This window comes from Poromitra crassiceps (assembly GCF_964638095.1).
Source record: "Poromitra crassiceps genome assembly, chromosome: 19".
NCBI lineage: Eukaryota > Metazoa > Chordata > Actinopteri > Beryciformes > Melamphaidae > Poromitra > Poromitra crassiceps.
The window spans coordinates 11,663,592-11,685,583 of record NC_139646.1 but is presented as its reverse complement, the minus strand read 5'-3'; the positions used below and the strand labels follow the sequence as shown (position 1 = coordinate 11,685,583).

General features: G+C 44.0%; 1 protein-coding gene across 2 annotated transcripts in view; it reads right to left on the bottom strand.

Moving 5' to 3' along the window:
* Positions 1-1,256: 1,256 nt before the first annotated feature.
* gab1 (GRB2-associated binding protein 1) overlaps positions 1,257-21,992 on the bottom strand; it is an 80,093-nt gene continuing 59,357 nt past the window's right edge. The window contains exons 5-14 of one of the 2 annotated variants that reach the window (XR_014553536.1): positions 19,283-19,511; positions 16,032-16,720; positions 13,587-13,681; positions 13,105-13,408; positions 10,193-10,288; positions 7,753-7,846; positions 6,884-7,007; positions 4,551-4,679; positions 1,954-3,658; positions 1,257-1,908 (exon numbers count right to left, since the gene is read on the bottom strand). Coding sequence is in view for 1 of the 2 variants with exons in the window: in XM_083655556.1 (XP_083511682.1) it covers positions 3,500-3,658; positions 4,551-4,679; positions 6,884-7,007; positions 7,753-7,846; positions 10,193-10,288; positions 13,105-13,408; positions 13,587-13,681; positions 16,032-16,720; positions 19,283-19,511 (1,919 nt within the window). In the remaining variant the exon portion in view is untranslated. Of the gene's footprint in view, positions 3,659-4,550; positions 4,680-6,883; positions 7,008-7,752; positions 7,847-10,192; positions 10,289-13,104; positions 13,409-13,586; positions 13,682-16,031; positions 16,721-19,282; positions 19,512-21,992 lie in introns of both variants that reach the window. The other variant, XM_083655556.1, reaches the window with a different exon arrangement.

The window sequence follows — 21,992 nt, the reverse complement described above, 5'->3', positions numbered from 1 at the left end:
GGGAGAATGACTGCACTGGAGGGGTATGAGTGGAGGGGAAAAGGAAGGCGCGTGAAAGCTGTATAGTTCCTCAAGCAACAGCTCCACCTAGTGGCCAATTAGCTCGAGCTTAAAAGGAGGTGACTGACAAATGTTTGGGCTTCTCTCCCCAAATATCCATCATGTAAGTGTTATTTTACACCACATACTAAAGGCAGCTGTATCTAAATGAGACATCCACAAATACATTAATAATAGGACTAACCGGAGATGTAAAGCCACCTAAACTTAAAACTCCATTTACCCAACTTGTTCTCATAGGAATAAAGTTTACTGACTGCTGATAGATCTTTATGATGTAAATGCATTATATACACCTCACTAATATCTTAACTGATGCAAGTTACACAAAGAAAAGAGGCTGTTCTGTGGTGGGGGACAAAACAAATGATTGCCTTCTTGAAAATCTAATTAAACTCGTGGTTGTTTGCAATGATGCTCATCGACCAGAGGAGCACCCTCCGGTCTGCAAGTTTCGATTTAGCACTAGCCTACTTCAGTGATTCAGCTAGAAAACCACACTGACCTCGAACCTCAAAGCTTCCCCACCCATCCAAGTTTGACTTCAGGGAAACTCTAATCAGCTGCTGAGAGTGAATTCATGCCAAGAAAATGGGAGAAAAACTGAGAAAAATAAAATAATTCAAGCCAAATCATGCTTATACCCCAAAAAGGGTAATCAGTTTAATAAAAAGACACCATCGTGTCGTATGGCGATGGCAAGAGTGAAAGGCTGTGTTTAGGGTGGTTGTGTAAAATCAATTATTTTTAAAACATGTACACATACCACGCCCTGAAGCCAAGCTGATAACGGGAAGATGCAGCTTCGTCCTCCAAGTATCCAGATGACAGGGCACTAGGACCATAGACTGTGTGTGTTAAAATGAAAGAAGACTCACCATGCGTAGAATCTCATATTACATTAACACTGCAAAAAAAAACATGAAGTCATTCAGGCTTATCTCAACGGATTCATAGGAAGTTTTTGTTTGGTTTGAATAAAAATACTATTTCAATGCTAAAAGGACTCATTACTAACTGCATTATATACATGAGAGAGAGGAGGAGGGGGGGGTTTGAGTGCTGGTGCTGTGGAGGCAGCAGAAAGCTAACGTTTCACACCTCTTATCCTTTCCATTATGATTCCCAAATCGTAGTGGAATCATGTGAAAAAGCCAAAAACGTGCATAAAAGGTTGTATTTTATTTAGTCCACTTTAAAATCGACATTGTCTCTCTAGATTCATTAAAAAAGATAAAGCATCATCGGCTTTGCAGTCAATATCACAAAGAACCTGCAATAAAGAAAGAGTGAAGTAGTACGAAGATGACATAGTAGGCACAGTTTTCAGTTCAAATGATAAATGTTTGACTAGTTGATGGCAAAATATATACAGCAATGATTTGATCTTTTATGGTAGCACATGCTTGGGACTTCTGAGTGAGAGTTCAAAGGTTAGTAAAGCAAAGATCTATGCAGAAAAGAATCGGTAACATTTTACAATAAGGTGCACAAAATTGACAGTACTAGGGAACTAATGAGGAATGAATGAGGAACTAACTATTAGTTAATGTCAGTTTATGAGGATAGTAGTTTATCATTAATCAGTTGGTCAGTTCCTGAGTAGAGTAGTTAATCATTACTACTTTCTTTTTGAGTAGTTCATGAGTACTGAATCATTACTTATTACTTCTCAATTACTCTTTTTGTGTACCCTAATGTAAAGTGAAACATCATACGGAGTAGTTAATGAGTACTGAATCATTACTTAACTATACCTACCTCTATTCAGGAACGGATGACTCATTAGCTAATGATTAACTACTATACGAGCTGACATTAAATAATCATTAAGTAATGATAACTTCTCTACTCAGGAACTGACCAGCTAATCATTAACTAATGATTACCTACTCTACTCAGGAACTGATATTAACTCATCATTAACTAATAGTTAGTTCTTCATTCGCTCCCTAGTAACTACTGTAAATGTTGTGTACCTTATTGTAAAGTGTTACCAGAGAATCTCTTATCACTACCTAGCACAGATGCATCAAGTCGACTAGATAAGGCAGTCAAAATCATTTCCCAAAAGTGTATGCCAGCTCCTTTTGAAATAAATTAAACCTAAGAGGAGAGAGGAATGAAGTATATCAATGAACTTGTGAAACTAATTGACCGGTGCTTGTCAAATGAAGCATTTTCTCCAGACTTCGGCAAATCTTTGCCCATTATGAATGAAGAATACTGAGCTAGTTGTGGACAGCAAAATCCACCAGATGAAATAACTTGAAAAATAAATTAGAAATGGATAGTTGTATTAGTATGCATTTTCTTAAGAGTACCTGATTTTCTATAGCCTAAGTTTGATACCTTTGCATAACTTATAGAAAGCCTCTCACTTTCTTTTAAAAACTCACAGTAATTCATTCATTTCTTACAAGTCCTGATACCACCTAAGACAGGCACAGGATTCTACCCTGCAGAATCCACATGCCTTCGAGACAAACACACTGGATATTCCATACAAATAAAGGACACTTTTCCTGTTTATATACATAACACTTTTGTACAGTCTTTGCACTTCCTCTAAAACAGACTGAAGCATTCCCACTCAAAAATCATTTTCAGTGGATTAAACAAAGCTTTGCGTGAATCCAACGCTTTGACCGAGCACTTGGTTGCATTTCGTAAAAAAAATTAGCGAGTTCAATTGGATTTTGCACATCTAATATTCCTCTATGAACCTTGGCTGTATTAGGTGACCTTAGGGATCCAGTTGGAGGTGTTCCTTAGGCACAGAATGGCAATCGGTGTCAGCCATCCTTCCTAACGTTTCACCATTAGTCAAGAACTAAAACTGACCTCTGACAAGTGTCCACAGAAAATGCTTAAAAAGCCCACTTAAACAGGAGACATTGAGAAATCAACTGTTAACCAGCTACACTGACCAGTAAATGCTGTACTGACAAAGTATACCAATCGTGTTACCGAGTGATTTCACTCACACGCCCGACATACTATCCAACAGCATTATAATTTAAAGGAAATGTTATCTCTGCATCAGCCCGTAGTCCTTTCAAAATAAAAGGTTGTGACTGTAATCCAACAGAAGAGGCAGTGAGTGTTCCGAGTTCATGAGTCTGCTCAACTCCAACTCTGAAGACAGGTCCGTCCTCCCACCTGCTTTCATACTGCATACAGCTTATTCCTGGCCCACACCCCTTTCTACCACTGGAGGCGCTGTGCTGTCCTTGGCCTGACAGCAGTGTAAACTAAAGACAGTTCAGTGGCTATTGGAGTTTCCACTGGGCCCTACAGACCACGGATCTCAGTGAGGTGGAAGGTGACAGCTGGACTGTCCCAGAGCACGAGCTGCAGCCCGTGCTAGTGTCGAGGGCCCAGCGGGCTCTGTGTGTGTTTCTTGTGGGGTGGGGGGGGGGGGGGGGAGTGAGCAGGGTCACTTGGGTCCCTTGGTGGGGGTGTCTGTCTCTGTCGACTGGCGGCCATCGTTCCAGGCCTCCCGGGTGCTCTTTAGGGCCTGTGTCCGTTGCTGGTCCACAACCACATAGTCCACACGCTCGTCCGATGCTGCCATGCCAGTTCCATTGCTTTTCTTCTGCAGGAGGGAAAACACAGAGATCAGTCTTTAAATGTCGTCAAATCGATCCGATACGCGACAAGGGGTAATGTGCTCTCCACTTTTATACCATCTGGCAGCCAGTCCTGGACCAGGTAGAGAAAATGGACGCTTCAAGCATTTCAAATGTATAGATTTACCCCCCCCCCCCTCTCATATTTATTTTCATTCATCTGGTTTTTTTACTCTTTTTCTTTTTCTTTTATGTGTCTTTGTGTACTGATATACTGCGATGTATGACATGATGTATGTGGTGTAATAGGCTAGGGCAGGGGTCAGCAACCTATGGCACGGGTGCCACCTCTGGCACGCGAAGGGTTAACCAGTGGCACAGCAGCACACAGGAGCAATAAGTGTGTCAATTGAGATTTGCTGAGAAATGTTGAAATGCCTGCCACATGACCTATTTCACAGTCATTTGCAGTTGCACGGCCTGTTATTTAGGATATTTACGGTAGTGACCCACACTACTCTGCCTCTGATTGATAAGCCTCCTCGCATTCCATACATTCCAAAGTAGCAGAGAGCAGATGAAAATGTTGGCGCGAAAGACAATGTCGGGTCCTCCATCTAATAAACCTCGGGCACACTGATTGACAAGCAAATTTGGAAATGGCACTTCATATCAAAAAGGTTGCCTACCCCTGGGCTAGGGGTTCTCGTGGGATGGGTTTTTGTTTAAAAGTGTCAAGTGTATTTAAATCTGTATTTTGTATTTTGTATGATATACAGAAAACGAATAAAAAAAACTTTGAACAATTTTTTTTTCTTCGTCAAATCGATTTTCTATGTCCTTCTAATCTAATCCCTGCTTGGGGAGCTTTCTGTGTGTGCCTCCGAGTGGGAGGGGGCAGGTAAAGGAGAGACCTACCTTCCTAGGTGGGGTAGACTTGCCAGGGTCCAGATCCAAGTCCAAGTACTCCACCTGTTTGTCTCCCTTCGGCTTCACCATGGGGCTGCTCCCCCCATCCGCATTCATGGGCGGACCCAGCTTCATGTTCTAGAAAGCCAGGAACAGAGCAACATTCAGGCAGGGTCACAGTGACAAGGCCCCTGGCACATATTACCACACTCTAGCATTGTCACAATGACCAGAGCTTTGATACTACTTTGATACCACTGCAAAGGACTGAATGTGATATTTAATTTGATAAAGATCGACACTTTCACCAAATGTGTTCTGCAAGGTCAAATTCCATGTCAAAGTCACCTTCAGAGGGCCTAGATATAGTGTGCATGGCTTGTAGACAGTTAAAATATGAAGAAGAAGGTGGATTGGAATACACAGATATGCAGTCTGGCTCCTGATAATGGACTGCAGCAGTCCGCGCAAGATTCAAGCTAATAAAGAGCTGAAAACATGAGGGCAGTGTAAAATAGTCCACCATGTCTTGAGCTGAATCACAGTCCACGTAAACTCGTCAACAAAACTGGAGCCAGCAGCAAAATATAGAAACATTTAACTTTACTTTACTTTACTTTTTTTAACTCTTAGAGCCACCACAAAGTAACACAAGTAATTCAGCAAAGCATCTCAGTGATTTTTTTTTTACATCATTGCACAGTTCATTTTCAGTTCATTTGATTTTGCTCCCATTGCAGTTGAAAATGTGTTTAACTTTTGTTTTGTTTTGGCCATGGTATCGCAATATCAATGACTTTGGATACTACACTCAAAACTCTGGTATTGTGACAACACTAACATACACACTGGAGCTAGCGGCGGTGTTAATTCTAAACTACAAGTGTGTTCGAGTATAAGAACTAGGATGGTGACAGAACTAGAACAGATGTTAATGAATTCTCAGGACACACTGTAGGTGTGGTTTGGGACTGATTTACAGCACAGCCTGCACCATACAGTCGGCCTGTGTGTGTTCTTGCTGAAGGTCCCAGGCCTGATCTTATGAGAACATCTGCAGCCCATGCACGTCTAACCTGGCAACCCTGCTCACCTCCTCTATCGTGTCAAGTTCCTCCACCTCCCTCTTTACAGGGGTGATGGGGACAGTGCAGTAGAAGGACTCCTCTCTACACACACAGCCAGAAGGAAACGGTAGGAAAGAAGAGAAAAGCAGATGGTCAAGAACTAAACACAGGAGAAAGAAAAAAGAACGGATGAACAAGCAAAGCCAGAGGAAAGGGTCGACTGGGAAGAAAGAATTGAATGTTATGAGTGAAAAGGACCAGACAATATCAAGGCAAATGTTGGAAGAAAGGAAAATAATTGTTATAGCAACCAAAATGGGAAAATGGTACATCTAATACCCAGACTGTAAGAGGAAGTGTCCCCTCTTGATGCAGACGCGCTGTTACCCGCATCAGTGTATGATAGATGTGCCCACTCTATTCTTAATAGAGCGTAGAAAAACTGAAAATGTGTTTCAGACAGACAGCGCTGAAAAACACATCACATAACTTGATTCCATCTCTAAGCCGCCGTCCCAAAAGAACAAGACGGGGATCTTAATAACTGCAGTGAGGGTATTGATTTAGCAAAAAGCAGCATTTCCCACAGAACAGATTACCTGAAAGGCAAAGGAACAGGGGAACAAAGGAGGAGACAGAACAGAATACCTGAAAGGCAAAGGAACAGGGGAACAAAGGAGGAGAAAAGAAAGCAGAGCAGCAGGACAAGAGGAGAGTGTAAAGGAAGAGTTGAAGTGGTGAGGAGTCCCTCTGCGGCAACCACTCATTTTGTCCATATTAAGGTCGGGCTTTGGGAGTGGAGCAAGGACTGCAAATGGCAATGGGACTTCTAACACGTTCTGCACAAGAAATACAGGTTACTGTGAGAACCTTCAAACTGATTCTTAGCCTCATATACACTATATAGATGTATACTCCTATATTATGTATACATATGGTATATATAGATTACAAACATTTCAAGGCTACATGATGGTGCTCCACACTGGAGAGTAATTCTGCCTGCGCCCAAACCTTCCATCTAGGTACTCAGTAGTAGAAACTTTTTTTTGGTAGCTTTTATTTGATTAATGACGTGAAATACTCCCCCACACACACACACACACACACACACACACACAGAAAAAAAAAATCACATGTCAATTAAAATCACAAACGACATCTGATCATCACACTTGTGCTGTAGTTTCTTGTGATTTGAATAGTAAAAAAAAAAAAAGGGAAAATAATAATCATGCAACTTCTTAGATGAGAAGATAGTTGTGTGTTACATACTGGTTCGTCTGTGGACATATTAGCGAGCATGTCTACATAATTCTCATCACAGTCCTCGGAGTCAGTGCTGGAGGCCGTGCTGTGCACTGACGGGGGTCTTGCAGGGATGGCAAACCTAGAGGGACTGAGCAGCATTCACAAGGTTTACACACCCCCTTCCGCGTGTGTGTGTGTGTGTGTGTGTGTGTGTGTGTGTATGCATGCACAGACACACACATAAACAAATACAGTCTCTGGCGGGCACAGAACAAAGCTCATCCTAAACAAGGCAACACATTGCATTCAGCTTTGTTGTTGTTATTCTGGTGCTACGTTGGTCTCATGAAGTGACTACAGTAATGCATGGGTTTGGTTAGTGTCTACTGCTTTACTTCATTGTATCTACTGTAAAGGTGGGCGTGTTCACACCATCACACTTTGTTTTCGCTAGCAAATAACACTGCCTCCACTGCATTTTGTGCTGAGAATATGAAAAAGAGAAATAAAGAACATTAGCTGTCCATGGTCATGTGCTCCTCTACTATGTTGATCTTTTCTCAGCATTTGAAAGCACTCCTAAAAAGAAGCGAGGTACAGCTCCTTTTCCAAATCTACTACTCCTCCTCATTGATAAAAATAAATAAAATAATAAAATCAATCAATCAATCAATCAATCAATCAATCAATCAATCAATCAATCAATCAATCAATCAATCAATCAATCAATCAATCAATAAATAAATAAATAAATAAATAAATAAATAAGTAAATAAATAAATAAATAAATAAATAATAAGGATTCTAGGAAACAGCAGGAAAGTGTGAACACACCCAAAGCCACCAGGACTATGTAGAATTTCAAATGGCGTATTAGGTTTTGGAACACTTACTCCCGAGCGAATGAGCGTGTGACAGGCGAGCGGACAGGCGCGCAGGGCTCCTCCCATTCTGGCAGTGGTTTAATCTCCAGGGGGGCGGGTCTACCTGCAGGAAGGTACACACACACACACACACACACACACACATTGACACACAGGTCAATCACTGCTCAGGACATGCAGGCTACATCAAAGTAAGGAGGACAATGGTTCACTGCAGAAAAGTTACAATATTATTCTCCAGATGCAGTTAATCATCTGGGGTGTCTATGATCTCGTGTTGTATATTATCACAATAATTCCATTGCAGACTGTAAGGCCAACACTGTGACAAATAATTACAGTATAAATAATGCACACAAAATGCAATGCTACTTAACAACACTGCTGTAATGCACTGTAACTGCAATACAATATGGCAACCCACTATAGACACCATGGCTTCAAGCACTGCAGAGGGCAGAAGAGACCTTTCACTTTGAACAACTCACACCTACTAATGGAATAATGTGCATGATGGACTCAGGGATTCCGCTAGGCATTTTTCAGACGGCCAATGCAGCCGGTAACGTTCCAGAATATTTACCGGCCAGTGCGGCCACTATAAAAAAAAAAGAAGGACATTATGAAATAATTGTTTCCTAAATAAACGTTTTGAATCCATTTATTTCTCTATAGTCTGTTCTTTATAGCCTCCGGTGTTGTTAAGAGGCCGATTTTGCAGCAAGAATATTTAATTGGTCGGCATTCAACGTGCACGCTCCTACTGTAGCCTATCTCTGCATTTGCAGACACTCACATGAACCAATATCTTCCGGACATTGCCTTGATGAAAAAACAACGCAGCTAAAAGTATAAGTAATAACTGCAACAGTGTCAGTGCAGACAATTTTGCGTCAGCTCTCCCGCACTCGCTCTCGGCTCCCATTTGGCTTTATTTGTGGTAAGCATTTTGATTCATCTCCTCATATCATACGAGCGTCGGCAACAAGAGCGAGCGAGGGACTGATCGATTGGCCCCGACGTAGGCTGTCAATTTAGTGGAGCGCTAAATTGACAGCCTACGTCGTGCCGATCAATCACCTGCGCTTGTTGCCAGACTGCATTTCATTCCAGAGTCACGTTTGGTAGCCTATACGGGAGAGCCATGCACTTTAGTTGCCACTAAGCTGTGCAGATTACTTGGCCCGCCTTGTAGGCTATTTAGCGCTGTTGTTGGTTCTAATGAATGATCTGCGTCTCTGCTCGTTTGTGAAGCGGTAGCCTAATCAGCTGGACTCTGCGGTGGGACTGGCAACATAGCCTATATCTGTTTATTTTTATTTTTATGTTATTTATGCTATGTGTGTTCTGTGAGCGAGCTACTGTAACTTGTCCCAATTTCCCCCCGGGGATCATTAAAGTCTTTCTGATTCTGATTCTGATTCTGATTCTGATAGGTCACACAATATTAGGATAGCCTATTTAATATGCTATAAATGATTGCATTTAGGTCACACAAGATTAGGCTATTTAATATGCTGTTAATGAATGAATTAATTTAATTTTGGCATAATTATTCCCAACCGGCAGTGGCCATTGATGTTTCAATCTATCCGGCTCACTGCACGTGATACCGGCCAAAAGCCGGCTAACGGAATCCCTGCCATGGACGTCACCATCAGAAATGCAATGAACAGTGTAAGTTTAAAATGTAACCTGGAGCATGCCAGTAAATATGGGCACACGCTGGAGAGTAAGGAAGAGAAGCCATACTCTGTGTATCAGTGGCTCTCTTTCATTAGATGATATCATTGTTCAATTTCCTCCTGAAGAAGCTATCTGTTGCCTTCAAGCCACGTGTATTATTATACTGTATATAGATATATTTTAACAAGAATCCTGACTGTTGTGGCAAGAACCTTCCAAATGTGAAACAAAAACAGGTAAGTAAAAAAATAAAGATCTGGGAGAAATGTTAGTCATTTCCTGGCATGTAGTTGATTGGATAACAGACGTCACATCAGAGGGAGGAGACATTGAAGTAGAGTGGTAGTAAACAGTGTGTTTCTAAAGGCATGTTGTTGTGACAGCTCATGAGTGGCAAAACTGTGACTCTTTCCAATTGGCTATCTCTCTGTGGTACATGCTCATCCACCACCCTGCTGGGATTTAAAGTGATAAGACCGGCTTAATGCAAACACAGCTTATGTTTTTAAACCTGTTTGGGTGCCGCTGGATTGGATATGCACCTCAAAGAAAACAACAAATATGAAAAAGTCAGGTTCATTTGACCTGTGTTTTTGTACAGTTCATCTCAGAAGAAAAGTCAGGCCTGTGAAACCACGGCTATCCCATAGTGCACCACTCCCAGCATGCGTACAGTCAAGATGAGATGGAGTTGGTGCAAGTCAAAGAATGAGAGGTGTTTTTCAAAGACACAGTAGAGACAGTTGAGTTTTGGAGTACCTACCCTTGCGTCGTCCCCTCGTCGGGAATTCACCTACGGTTTGAGAGTCGGTTCGCTCTAAACCGACACCTTTTGCTCTTATTACTTTAGGACTCTGACCTGATTGGTGAAAGAAGACTTGGCTCATTACAACATTTTTGATGATCACAACAGCTGAACCCTGTTCCAACACTGAACCCCGCCATGCAAAGCGAAAAGACAAAGACTTTGCTGGACAACAAAAACTACACCGATCTCACGCACACACGCACACCCAACCCCGACCAGCTCGCTGTGCGGCACAGTTATAGAGGACTATTGTCATGACAACGGCAGACCCAAAATACCCAACATGCACCTCACTCCATGCAGCATGGCTTCCCACGCAAAGACTGACAACACAGCTGTGCGTGCACGATGAGCTGTGTGTAAGCATGAGAACACACTGAGAAACGTGTCATATTGACAACAGCACACAGAGATCTGCACAATAGACTAAAGGCTCATTTATGCTCCATTTTCGTACGAAAATAAATGTCGGTTTGAAACGATGTAACCGTCATTGCCCACATATTTCCATGCGTCTTTCACATTGCTATGATGTTAAGCAATACATCCACTAGTGGGCAGTAGTAGAGAGTCAAATGTGTGAGTGTGTGTGTTATGTGTGGTACTGCTCCATTTTGTCCGTATCCGCAAGCTTTCAGAAAACGTGCAGAATTACGCATGAAATGAACGCAGATTAGGGACAGAACGCTCCCTCCATATCCGTATCATACAGCATGAGCATAATTGAGCCTTAAGTGTAACTAGCTAGACAGTAGTCACATAGCTCCTTTGACATTATCATACATTCAGTAAAATCCTTATAAAAAGTTTTCCTTGGTCAAACCAAGCGATTCAGCAATATTCAGGAAAGAAAGAAGGAAAGAAAGAAAGAAAGAAAGAAAAAGAAAGAAAGAAAGAAAGAAAGAAAGAAAGAAAGAAAGAAAGAAAGAAAGAAAGAAAGAAAAAAGGGTGTGTTTCATCGTCTCTCCTGATTCTTAATATAGCTGAATGAATCACTTGGTTTGACCAAGTAAAGTTTTATAAGGATTTTACGAAACGTCTATGGAAAAATGAATGGAGAATGAAGATTGTGTAGTGCTGACAGGAGCTAAAAGCAGAATGTATCAAAAGCTCAAAGTAAGATCATTAATTGCAATGGAATCCCATGTCAATGACCCCAGATGACCCCGCCTTCACAGCATCATGGACAGAACCAAATCAGACAAAGAGGTGCAGAGAAAGAGAAAGAAGCAGAAGGTAGTGTAAAGAGAGTGCAGAGGAATGTTGGCATGGCTCATGGTATCAAATACATCAATACAAATTTAAATCCAGCCAGGGAGAAAACCACAGATTATTCCTGAAGAATCTCTGAAGCAAATCCACTATATTTGTTATGAAATGATTTTGAGTGAAATGCACGTCAGGTCATATGTCACTTTATTATCAACTTTGTTTTCTGCACTTATATTCTCATAATCTCGACAAATAGTCAAATAAATAAATGTCACTCACTTGCTTCTAGTTCCCTTTAGGCTGAATATCATACTTATTGATCAAAGCACATCAACCAGAATGTTGATTATTTGATCTTGTGACTTAACTGTCCTTCACCCTGGCTTGTGTGCGACTTCTAATAAAAGTGAATCAAGGAAAAAGCTGACTGCAAGTAGCGGCTACATGCTCCATGGGGAGGCTATAGCAGTGCCGCTCCGAGGTAATGTTAGACGTTGAGTGGCAGCAGTCACGCCAGGTAAGTGTATTGAAAATGAAAATATTGCAAGTGAAATGTCACTTTAAGATTGACTAGAAATATGAGCATGGGAGCTGAGGTTCTCTAATACCTGTTGGGAGATGAAATACATTATAGATGCGAATGGTCTATGTCCCATTTTATTCATTGACAATAATGACCCTGGCCTTTGGGTTTGCCTGTGTGATTCTCTCTCTCTCTCTCTCTCTCTCTCTCTCTCTCTCTCTCTCTCTCTCTCTCTCTCTCTCTCTCTCTCTCTCTCTCTCTCTCTCTCTCTCTCTCTCTCTCTCTCTCTCTCTCTCTCTCTCTCTCTCTCTCTCTCTCTCTAGATTGTAATTCCCCTTGCTGTTAGGTCTCTCATCAAAGGGCTCCATTCAGACAGAGGGAACAAAGGCGATGGAGGTGACCAGTGTGAGCTTCGGTCACTCCGTGGCACAGGGACCGGGCCCCCTCCAAAACGGTCCGCAGGGCCTCTGGGGGCCGGGACAAAAGTGCCTTTGACAAGGGGCTAACTGTGCTGGACGGGAGAGGTTGTAGCAGGCACTGAACTCATTTAGCAAAAGGAGAAATGGGCTGTGTGTAGGATAGGCCTAGAGAGGAATGTGGTGGTATTTAGTACAGAGTAGACCAAGGGAGATAGACTGGGAGAGACTAGACATAATGGTAAACTGGTGGCAGATTAAACAAAAATAGAACAGAAACTTAATAAGCACTTCAACCTAAATAAAACATAACTTAAACCAATTTAACCTTAATAAACCATATAGATGGCCCTAGTTCCTCTAAAGAAATGGTGTAACAAAGTTCAGTTCTTTGGTATAATGGCACCCAGCTGGGATCAATGCCACTGTAATGATAAACGACACTGTTTGGAAAATGACTGGAAGTGATGACCTGATCTAAGGAAGGTTTCATGACCATGAGCCAGCACAGTGAGAAGAGCAGCTGAACGTCAGACAAAGCACAAACAGCTGGCTAGTGACTACTGAGCAAACACAAGCAAGGTTAGCAAACAAACAAACTTCAGTGCACACACACACACAGCAACCCTGCAGCAGAATGAGATAAACCTACATTTAGGCACCCATGCATAAGTACATCTGCACACACACACGCACACACACACCTGTCCTCTCACCTTTGCGGTCGGGTTTGAGATTGCGGTCCACAGGTGGGGGCTGGCAGTCACTGATGAGCATCGGCCTGCGAGGAGGGGTCTTTGGACTGGAACGGAAGCCCATGTGGGCGGGCGGGGGGACCTGCTTGCCCAGGGAGGAGAACTCCGCAGTGCCCGGCGTCATGGGCACGTAGTTGGGCTCCTGTATGGGCTCCGGCAAGCTGCCCGAGTGATGGTGTGACGGGGAGTTGGCACTCATGGGGACGTAGTTCTGGTCTACCTCTTCAGTGGACTGGCTACCCACTGGCATCATGCCTTTGTTTTTCTGAGAGGGGGGACGGACGGACGCACACACACACACACACACACACACACACACGGTTATGAGGCTGTCACTCAATTTAGTTTAAGCCGTCAGGCACTAAGATCAAATGCATTGGCTTCTATGTATTTATGAGCTTACTATCCAGTGAAATAGAAAATATTGTATTAACAACACTTACAAAGTAGCTATTGAAGCTTTGGTTGAAGTCAAACGAGCAGCTTTTGTCAGAGGGAAATGACCTGGGAATGTCATAGCAGTCCTGGGATCCAAAATCTGCAAAAAATATATACAGGTATATAACCAAATGTACACATATTTGAAATATATACAAACTCAATACAATGATGGCATCTGTTAACCAATGTATAATGTATAATGTAGTTATAAGGCAGCCCACATTTTCCAACTAAGTGTTTTAATTTCAAGCTCATCTCCGGTATATGATATGGTGGCCTGAATGTTTACGTCTCAACCATCTAAAGTTCTTGTCATGACTCGGCACACATTACATTATGCATTGGGTCTGTGGTGTGTTTAGTAGCTCTATACAAAAGGCTGTATAGTGCATTATTGTTGTTCTCTGCATGGTCATTAGCCACTGATGCTAATGCATTTCACTTAGAGCCACAGGAAAGCTCCAAACTTGAAACGCAAATGAGATTGTTATTACTGTAGGATGGTTCTTTACAGTGCTTTCCATTCCAGTTCCTTTAGACCTCCGGACCCACTGAACATCAGACATCAAGGTGGAGATACACTTCTCTCATGTTGAGAGGAATATTCACACTAGTTTCAAGTATATTCAATTAGAATTATGCCTACAACGATTCTACGAGTTGAAGCCGGGAGTCCCGGGACACTTATGTAATGTTGTTACGCGGAGTGATTGCTAGTTTGAAAGCTTCCACAAGTCCTTAGTATAGGCACTGACTGACAATGGAGATCATGTTTCATCGATGACCTCAGATTCTCTTTGGTTTTTGTAAATGATTATCCTGCCAGTAGCACTCCTGTAATGACGTTTGTCACCACAAGAGGGAGTAGAGAGGAGAATAATTTCCTTCCTCCGAGTTAATGGGGCTGACCTGACCCCCTTACTCCATTAGTCAACAAATTGGTTGCTCAGGTCTTGCCAGGGACAGCTGACTAGGATGTTTTGGCCTCTTTTTTTCTACATCACATTTTTATTTATTTTACCCTTTCTGCACAGGACTGTGTAAAGCCCTATCATTTTAGGTAAGTGGTAAAAGGTTGAGACGTTATTATTGCTGTTAGATGTTGGGTTGCTGTTTGTGGGATAAATTGTAAATATTATAATTCTAATGATAGTTACGTAGATATTTCTTACACAGACACTTCTATACGATATAGATAGTCTTGGGGCACAAATCTGATATGTCAGGTAAAAGCAACTGTTGCTAAGATGCTAAATGAAGCTCATAGCAATTGCTGTTATGTTATACCCACGTTGGAATGATGCCTTACACTTGTGTGCAATTTTAACACAAGTATTCAAATATCGTGATGAACAGCATCTGCCTAGCACCATGTGTCTGACATATGTGATCCGAGCACAAGTCTGAAAGCACCTTGGCTGATAATTGTAGTTAAAAACATATGTAGTTTAAAGGATGGGTCAGAGGTTGTGTACTTGTTGTGCATGAACCAAGATGTATAAAGACGAGTCATGGTGTAAGATGGAAGGAATATCTGAAAGAGTTAAACATACTGTACATTTATGTGACCGTCAAAGTATAGCGTTCATGAAAGAAGAAAGGACTGGGTAAATATACCACTCACTTAAAATTGAATAGTAAAAAAAAAGGACTGATAACTAGTTGAACAAGCCATAAATTCACACATACCTTGACAATTGACACCATCAAAACATAGCACAGATAGTGCCCCATCAGATGACTGTGAGTCTAGTTCTACATGATTTGGGATTGCAACATGTGGAAAGCATCATCAAAGCGCTTGAACTTCAAGGCCCTCTAACTAACACATCTCCATGATGGTATTGCCTGATCTGAAGTGTTCATAAGTATTTCATAGTTTCAATGTTTTGGGGCGAAAATAGATGAGTAAAGACGAAAATAGGCAATGCAGCTGGAGGAGGAACATGCGGCAGAGCTCAGTGGTGATGCCTCTCATCATCCATCTAAAATAAGATTAAGCTCAAAAGAATATCAAATACGTACATAATAGATGTTCAAAGGCGTTGACATGTGCATTTAAAAAGGGTTGGAGTTGGTGGAACATATTACTGCACACAAAGGTAAGAAATTATCTGTCACTTCAAGTTAGAGGGAAATGAGACAGCTTCATTGACTGTGTGGGACACAGGGACCGTCTCACATCAAACTAGAAGTGCCTCAGAGACATGCCCAAACACGACGCCACTGATATTAATATTAGAATCGTTTTGATTTTCGCATTTTCGCATGGTGAAGTATATGGTGTAAAGACTTTCTGAGGAGCACCAAAACAATAAAAAATAAGAAATAGTGGTTCGTAAATGTGATTAAACACCCCACAATGACATTTTTACAGTCTGCTAATGCTTATCAATTCCAACTTGATGCTCGGCAGCAGTAAAGCAAGCCCTCGGCCTGACACCAACCTTTGCGGAGGCGTGAAGAGTCGACAGGGCTGATGGTGTTGCTGCGTAGCGCCTTGCTCCCGGCACTGGTGGGCACACAGTAGTTTCCGTCCGTCTCCGAGGCCGAGCGAGGCACGCAATAGGTGTCCGTGGGCGAGCGCTCCGCGGGGGGCGGCGGGGGTCCCGAGGTGGAGCCGAGCGACGGCTTTGGCGGTCTGGGAGGGGGCACGACGTCCCCCCCGCTCTCCGAGCCCCCTCCCCCCGCCGAGGGCGGCAACGTGCGGGGCACCTGGTAGGTGCAGTTGGCGCCGGGCGTGGGCGGGATGTCGTAGCTGACGGAGAGGTTGCGCATGTGCGTCTCCATCGAGGGCTTCCGCGACGGCGTGTTGAAGACGTACAGGTCGGGGCCCTCCCCGCCGTCCGGGTGGGGGGCGGGGGAGGAGGCCGACTTGGGGAGCAGCACGGTGTCCTGGGAGTAGCTGCGGGGGAGGTGGTAGAGGCCCGCGTCGGCCGAGAGGGAGGCGCCGCGCGACGGCGGCGAGTCGTAGATGGAGGAGGCGGAGGCCGGGGCAGGCTGCTGCTGGGGGAAGAAGCCGTTGTGGGAGGCGTGCTTGGCTGAGGAGGTGGAGGACGTGGGCGTGCGGTGGGAGGGGAGGTTGTCGTTCAGGTCCGTCTCTGAAGAGGTAGACTTGGAACACTCGGCGTGGGCTCTAAGGCGAAAACACACATACACACACCAGACAAATAAATATCCAAAACAGTTAGTTTAGAGATGTCAACCATACACAAAATGTGGTACACCATCATAGCATTGCAAGCCACAGTTGGCCATATTAAGTAAAGACATGTCTTATCACTCATCTTTGGCATTCTCTTGCCATATTAGGATGATGAAATATCACTATTGAGGTCTGAAAGTGGAGGATTGAGTCAGTCACTTGCTGGGTACTTGCTTAACATTCAGGCATTGACAAAAACAATATGGCATGAGAGAAATAATTATCTGGTATAGTGTTTACGGAGGCCATGTTGATAAAACACATTCAAACATCAAATCCAACATGTGTAATGGTTTAGAGATGCCATGTACATGTACAGCAGAGGGTAGCTGGCTACAGTCTGAATGTGTTAGTGTGTACATGTACAGCAGAGGGTAGCTGGCTACAGTCTGAGTGTGTTAGTGTGTACATGTACAGCAGAGGGTAGCTGGCTACAGTCTGAGTGTGTTAGCGTGTACATGTACAGCAGAGGGTAGCTAGCTACAGTCTGAGTGTGTTAGTGTGTACATGTACAGCAGAGCTGGCTACAGTCTGAGTGTGTTAGCGTGTGCATGTACAGCAGAGGGTAGCTAGCTACAGTCTGAGTGTGTTAGTGTGTACATGTACAGCAGAGCTGGCTACAGTCTGAGTGTGTTAGTGTGTACATGTACAGCAGAGGGTAGCTGGCTACAGTCTGAGTGTGTTAGTGTGTACATGTACAGCAGAGGGTAGCTGGCTACAGTCTGAGTGTGTTAGCGTGTACATGTACAGCAGAGGGTAGCTAGCTACAGTCTGAGTGTGTTAGTGTGTACATGTACAGCAGAGCTGGCTACAGTCTGAGTGTGTTAGCGTGTGCATGTACAGCAGAGGGTAGCTAGCTACAGTCTGAGTGTGTTAGTGTGTACATGTACAGCAGAGCTGGCTACAGTCTGAGTGTGTTAGTGTGTACATGTACAGCAGAGGGTAGCTAGCTACAGTCTGAGTGTGTTAGTGTGTGCATGTACAGCAGAGGGTAGCTAGCTACAGTCTGAGTGTGTTAGTGTGTACATGTACAGCAGAGGTTAGCTGGCTACAGTCTGAGTGTGTTAGCGTGTGCATGTGTGTGTATGACTGGTCTGTCTGTTTATACACATGTATCACTCCACACACGCAGGCAGTTCCAGCTGGCCACTCACAGACTAGCCTGTGGAGGAAGAGTCTTGCTCTCACACTCCTCCAGGAGCAAATACTCCTGGTCTCCCTCCACTGGAGATGGAGGCTGCACTGAGCTACTGTACAACAGTACACAACACAGACAGAGACAGAACACAGTACACACCACACAGAGACACAGTACACACCACACAACACAGACAGAGAAAGTACACACCACACAACACAACACAACACAGATAGAGACACAGTACACACCACACCACACAGATGGAGACAGAGACACAGTACACACCACACAACACAGACCGAGAGAAGACACCATACAACACAGACAGAGACAGTACACACCATACAACACAGACAGAGACAGGGAGGAGAGCAGCAGCAAAAATTAAATGTAGGAAAGAATAATTGGACTGGAAAAAATATACAAAGAAACGTATGTATCAGCATAACAGCATGGCACACTGAGAAGAGACTCCAACATACTACCAGTCACAGGTTTGGACACATATCTTTCTTTATTTTTTCAAAACTTTGAAATAACACAAATATTTCTTCCCCTCTCCAAATCCAAACTATCTTATATATTCTTTAAAATAGTTGCCCTCTGCCTTGCTGGAAAGGCAAAATTCATACACAGACATCAACTTTCACTATTTGCTTATATTCGTTATTTCAATTATCTCAGCCTAATCCTTTTTTTTTTTTTATTATTATTACCCCCCTCCCCCGATTTTTTTGCCCATTTTTATCCCCCATTAGTGCTCATTTTAATTTATTTATCCTGGTTGCTGCTCCACCCTCTGCCGATCTGGGGAGAGCTGAAACTGGCCCCATGCTTCCTCCGAGACATGGGCAGTTAGCCAGCTGCTTCTTTTCACCTGACAGAGGAAGCTTCATCGGTAGGACATAGCACGTTTGAGGATCACGCTATTCCAACCAGTTCCCCTCCCTCCGAACAGGCGCCCCGAACGACCAGAGGAGGCACCACTTCAGCGACCAGGATATTGCATGTTTTGGTGAGGGGTTCCTATATGAAGGAAACCCCCAGGGGGCACGGGGTGAACATGCAAACTCCACACAGAAAGGCCCTTTTGACGACCCCACCCAGGCGGTGGGCACTCGAGGACACGCGGACGGGCACGCACTCCTTCAGCGCTCACAGCGTCCCAGGTGGGAATCGAACCTAGGACCTTCTAGCTGTGAGGCGACAGCGCTTACCACTGCACCACCGTGCCCCCCAGCATAATCCTTTAAAGGGCTTTAAGATCATAAAAAAAACAGTACATTCTATCAGGTGTGTCCAAACCTTTACCTGGTAGTGTTAAGCAGTCATGGACACACAGGCACACTCACCTGTTGGGCTCTGGCTTCTTGCTCTCACAGTTGACCAGCCACAGGTAGTCCTGGGGCTCATCCAGGCTGGACTGGGAGTCCAGGTGGCGCACGCTGACCGGCTGGTATGGAGGAGGCACACTGGCCAGCACTGCTGCTGCTGAACCACCAATACTGCCCAGTGCTGGGTGAGGGGGCGTGTCCACAACCAAGCCTCCTATGACCGACTGGTGAGCCGCTTTGGCTGCCTCTGGAGGAGGCACACGAGAGAAGCCTAGGTTACTTCATGCTGTTCATGAAAATGTGTATTATCTAAATATTTTCAAATACATGGCATACATTGAGGGGAGGGACATTATATACTAGTCCAAAGTGGATGTTCAGAAAACATAAGGGTGCATAAGGGTAACTGTGTGCAGAAGAAGCAAGTGTGAATAGAGACAGGGCGAACCTGCGACCCTTGTGTTGGTAGGCTACCGCTGCACTACACGGACGCCTATGTTCCACATCTTTTACCAGTGGCAGCTAGCTGGATGCTAGCTGCCACTCTCAAAGACACTAACCGACTTCAGCGCATCATCCGCTGCGCTGAGAAGATAATCGGATGCAACCTGCCATCCCTCCAGGACCTGCATGCAGCCAGGACACTGAAGCGGTCTCGCAAGATCATGGCCGACCCCTCCCACCCTGGCCACAAACTCTTTAAGACACTCCCCCCACGGCGAGAGACTGAGGTCTGCCAACACCAGAACCACCCGCCACAAGACCAGCTTCTTCCCAACCGCCATCAGCCTCACCAACAAGGCCCGGAAACCCCTTCCGCCAAGGACCTCACCAACAACCCCCCCCCCCCCCCCCCACACACACACACACACACAAACTCACTACCTCCTCCAAAACTCAACTGAACCCCCCCCCCCCATAAAACTGTAACGCATATCTAATTTAATGCCTGTTTAACTGGGACTGTAAATTCATGTAAATTCCCTGCACATTTAATGCCTATTTAACTTAGCCTGTAAATTTCATGTACATTCAATGTAAACTCTTATTTAACTCCGACTGTAAATTCATGTAAATCCACTGCCTATTTAATGTCTATTTAACTCAGTCTGTAAATCTCATGTAAATTCATATTTATTATCCACAGAACACTTCACCACTCATGAACATATTGTATATATTTACTCGATTTGATTGCACTTTGATTGCAACTTTGTGATTGTCTTTAGTTATCTTCCTACTTCTTATCTCTGTATATTGATGTGAGCTACACTGCATACAGACACTAAGACAAATTCCTCGTATGTAACTTGCATACTGTGGCAATAAAAGTGATTCTGATATCTGTGTTTTCTCTCTACATCTTTCTACCTTTTTCTCTTGATCTCCCCATTTCACAATCCCCCTCCCTCTCTTCCATAACAGCCATGCTTTTATCCTACGCACGGCCTCCTCTCTGACTCTCTTCTTCTCAAACTCAGTCTCTCTCTTTGCTGTGCATCACGTTCTCCCCTCTCTTCCTCCTCCAGAGTTCCCCTCCTCCTTCCCATTTGTTTGTTGAAGCTCTAAGTGCTGATTCATCCAGGCTAAAGGGAAAATCCCCTCTGCTCATACTCATCTTCCACCTCCAGTCCTACATTGTACCTCATAGCCTCGGTTCCTCCAGCCCTAGCCCACCTCCCTGCTCCCTGCTCCAATATCTGCCCAGCCATGAAGCACTCTAGCCTGGCCACAGGAGAGTAGGGGGTGGGTCTCAGACGCAGAGAGAGAGAGTGCAAGAAAGTGCAAAAGCGAGAGCCAAGGCCGTTCTTTTGTAATGAGAACTGTGAGGAGGCCTATGTGCAGGGATGTGGTTTCTCCTTGAATGATATTACCCTTTGTGTGTACATAGGGGATTTAACAGCCAGGTCCAATAGCTCCGTTGTAGAAGGTGCCATGAATGTTGTTATCAGGGTTGCCCTGCAACATGTGCTAGCAGAGGTTGAGACGGTCACACATAATACAGAGGAGATGCTGACCTTGGAGCAAGATAAGTAGTGCCTCTGTTGCCAAGTCTGAATAGAAGAGAAATACACGCCTCTCCTAAAGATCTCCAGTAAATCTATGCACTCTATGGCAAATTAGTGCTTTAGTCCATTTTTCATCAGATCAAACCAGCAGTGTTCACAAATTAAGTTGAGAGGAGAGGAAGAAATCGTAGAAGAAGAGCAAGACCGAGAAGCAAATAGCACAGTCTAACCCACCATTCTGGTTTGGGGGGCTATTCGGCTCAAAGAAAGAGAGAAAGAGAGAGAAAGAGAGAGAGAGATAGAAAGAGAGAGAGAAACGACAGCATGCAAACGAGAGAATGAGAAGCAGATAGAGGAGAGGAAGGGAAAGAAAGAGTGGCAGTGGGTCTGACAGGCACACAATGCTTTGATTATCCAGCGCTGGGAACAAGGGTAACGTGAGCCTATCTCAACACATGGACCATTAGGCCTTGGCTGAGAACTGTATTGAGCAGAGGCCTTCTGGTGCACACAACTGCTTCATCTAACTCCATAAGAAAAAGAGGCAGCTATGGGAGTAGCTAAAGAGAGCTAAATCAAACGGGAGTCAACATTGCTGTACTGTACAGCAGGCACGTAGAAAGTCCGGCCCGGGGACCAATTGTGGCCCGCGGACCGATTTTAAGCGGCCCTCTGCTCGTCTCTCAAAATATACTATGTGGCCCCTCCACACAGTATTG